The sequence below is a fragment of the Sander vitreus genome, chromosome 20 (genome assembly GCF_031162955.1).
Source record: "Sander vitreus isolate 19-12246 chromosome 20, sanVit1, whole genome shotgun sequence".
Taxonomy (NCBI): domain Eukaryota; kingdom Metazoa; phylum Chordata; class Actinopteri; order Perciformes; family Percidae; genus Sander; species Sander vitreus.
The window spans coordinates 28,593,448-28,595,947 of NC_135874.1; the positions used below are offsets into that span (position 1 = coordinate 28,593,448).

General features: G+C 53.1%; 1 protein-coding gene across 4 annotated transcripts in view; it reads right to left on the reverse strand.

The window, feature by feature from the left end:
• heatr5a (HEAT repeat containing 5a) overlaps positions 1–2,500 on the reverse strand; it is a 46,817-nt gene that overhangs the window by 27,074 nt on the left and 17,243 nt on the right. For all 4 annotated transcript variants that reach the window (XM_078277464.1, XM_078277462.1, XM_078277463.1 and 1 more), the window contains exon 19: positions 1–141. This exon is cut by the window's left edge and continues 19 nt beyond it. In XM_078277464.1, the coding sequence (XP_078133590.1) occupies positions 1–141 (141 nt within the window). The remainder of the gene's footprint in view (positions 142–2,500) is intronic.

Consider the following 2,500-nt stretch of genomic DNA (forward strand, 5'->3'; position numbering starts at 1 on the left):
CTGTCCTGACTCAGGGTGAACAGGACTCCCAGGCAGGTGGACAGGTGTTGTGGGGAGCTGATTCCTCCGGTGTAGCGGTGCAGCGCCCCCAGAGCCAGAGCGTAGCCGCTGCGAGACGCTGCGTCCCGAGCCGTCTTCAACCTGAAACCGTCGGGATCCGTTATTTTTATATATATATATATATATATATATAAACTGCCTATCAAATGTTTAAGCTCAATAAACACAGATAATGTTTGACCGGAATAGGGAAATGTAACTCTTTAAGTCATAGGAAAGCACGTCGCTATCACCAGAGTGACAACTTAGTTTGGCTCATATTCTGTGTAAGAAATAATGCCGAAAAAAGATACAAAATTGTAAAAAAAACAGAAAAAAAACATCATACGTCAAATAAGTGACACAAACGTCAGAAGAAGAGACAAAAACATGTAAAAAATAAATAAAAAATGTCAAAAAAACAATCAAAAACACAGAAAAAGCTACAAAAAACATTGAAGATGATCAAAAATAAATGTGACAACACAACAACACAACTACACAACACAACTACACAAAGACAGTGGTGGAGTTTTCAGTTGAATCAAAGCATTCATCTACGTGTGTGTCTGTGTGTGTGTGTGTGTGTGTGTGTGTCTGTGTGTCCGTGTGTGTGTGTGTGTGTGTGTGTGTGTGTGTGTGAACATGTGAACACACGGACACACACACACACACACACACGGAGACACACACGGACACACACGGACGCACACACACACACACACACACACAGAGACACACGGACACACGGACACACACACACACACACAGAGACACAGACACACACAGACACACACACACACACGGACACACACACACGGACACACACACACAGAGACACACACAGAGACACACACAGAGACACACACACACACAGGGATGTGTTTGGATCTCAGAGTTATTTAAAGCTTTCTGTCTGTGTGTGTGATGAATATTTTTGGATCGAGACCTGATATGCTGCTACTTTAAGATCGCAGACATTTCATCTGTATTCAACTGCAGGAATTATTCTGATAACTTCTGATAACCCTAACCCATATTGTCATATTCGGAATAACAGTGGAACATTAGGCTACGTTGAGTTTCCCCCTCTCTCTCCCCTTTCCTGTCTACAGCTGTCTTGTCTATTAAAGCTAAAATGCCCCAAAAATATCTTAAAAAAATAAATAAAAGAAGATATTCCAAGCAGGGGGAATGAGAGGGGGAAACAACAGAGCAGGGGGAATGAGAGGGGGAAACACCAGAGCAGGGGGAACGAGAGGGGGGGAACACCAGAGCAGGGGGGAACGAGAGGGGGGAACACCAGAGCAGGGGGAATGAGAGGGGGAAACACCAGAGCAGGGGGGAACGAGAGGGGGGGAACACCAGAGCAGGGGGGAATGAGAGGGGGAACACCAGAGCAGGGGGGAACGAGAGGGGGGAACACCAGAGCAGGGGGGAACGAGAGGGGGGAACACCAGAGCAGGGGGGAACGAGAGGGGGGGGAAACACCAGAGCAGGGGGGAACGAGAGGGGGGAAACACCAGAGCAGGGGGGAACGAGAGGGGGGAACGAGAGGGGGGAAACGCCAGAGCAGGGGGGGAATGAGACGAGGAAACAACAGGGGGAAACACCAGAGCAGGGGGGAATGAGAGGGGGGGAAACGCCAGAGCAGGGGGGAATGAGAGGGGGGAAACGCCAGAGCAGGGGGGAATGAGAGGGGGGGAAACACCAGAGCAGGGGGGAATGAGAGGGGGAAACGCCAGAGCAGGGGGGAATGAGAGGGGGGAAACACCAGAGCAGGGGGGAATGAGAGGGGGAAACACCAGAGCAGGGGGGAACGAGAGGGGGGAAACACCAGAGCAGGGGGGAACGAGAGGGGGGAAACGCCAGAGCAGGGGGGAATGAGAGGGGGGGGAAACGCCAGAGCAGGGGGGAACGAGAGGGGGGAAACGCCAGAGCAGGGGGGAACGAGAGGGGGGAAACACCAGAGCAGGGGGGAACGAGAGGGGGGGAAACACCAGAGCAGGGGGGAACGAGAGGGGGGAACGAGAGAGGGGGGGAAACGCCGGAGCAGGGGGGAATGAGAGGGGGAACGAGAGGGGGGAAACGCCAGAGCAGGGGGAATGAGACGAGGAAACAGGGGGGAACGAGAGGGGGGGAAACGCCAGAGCAGGGGGGAACGAGAGGGGGGAAACGCCAGAGCAGGGGGAATGAGAGGGGGAACGAGAGGGGGAAACGCCAGAGCAGGGGGGAATGAGACGAGGAAACAACAGGGGGAAACACCAGAGCAGGGGGAATGAGAGGGGGAAATACCAGAGCAGGGGGAATGAGAGGGGGAAATACCAGAGCAGTGGGAACGAGAGGGGGAAATGCCAGAGCAGGGGGAACGAGAGGGGGAAATACCAGAGCAGGGGGAATGAGAGGGGGGAACACCAGAGCAGGGGGAATGAGAGGGTTTTTTGCAGCTATGTGTCGGTCC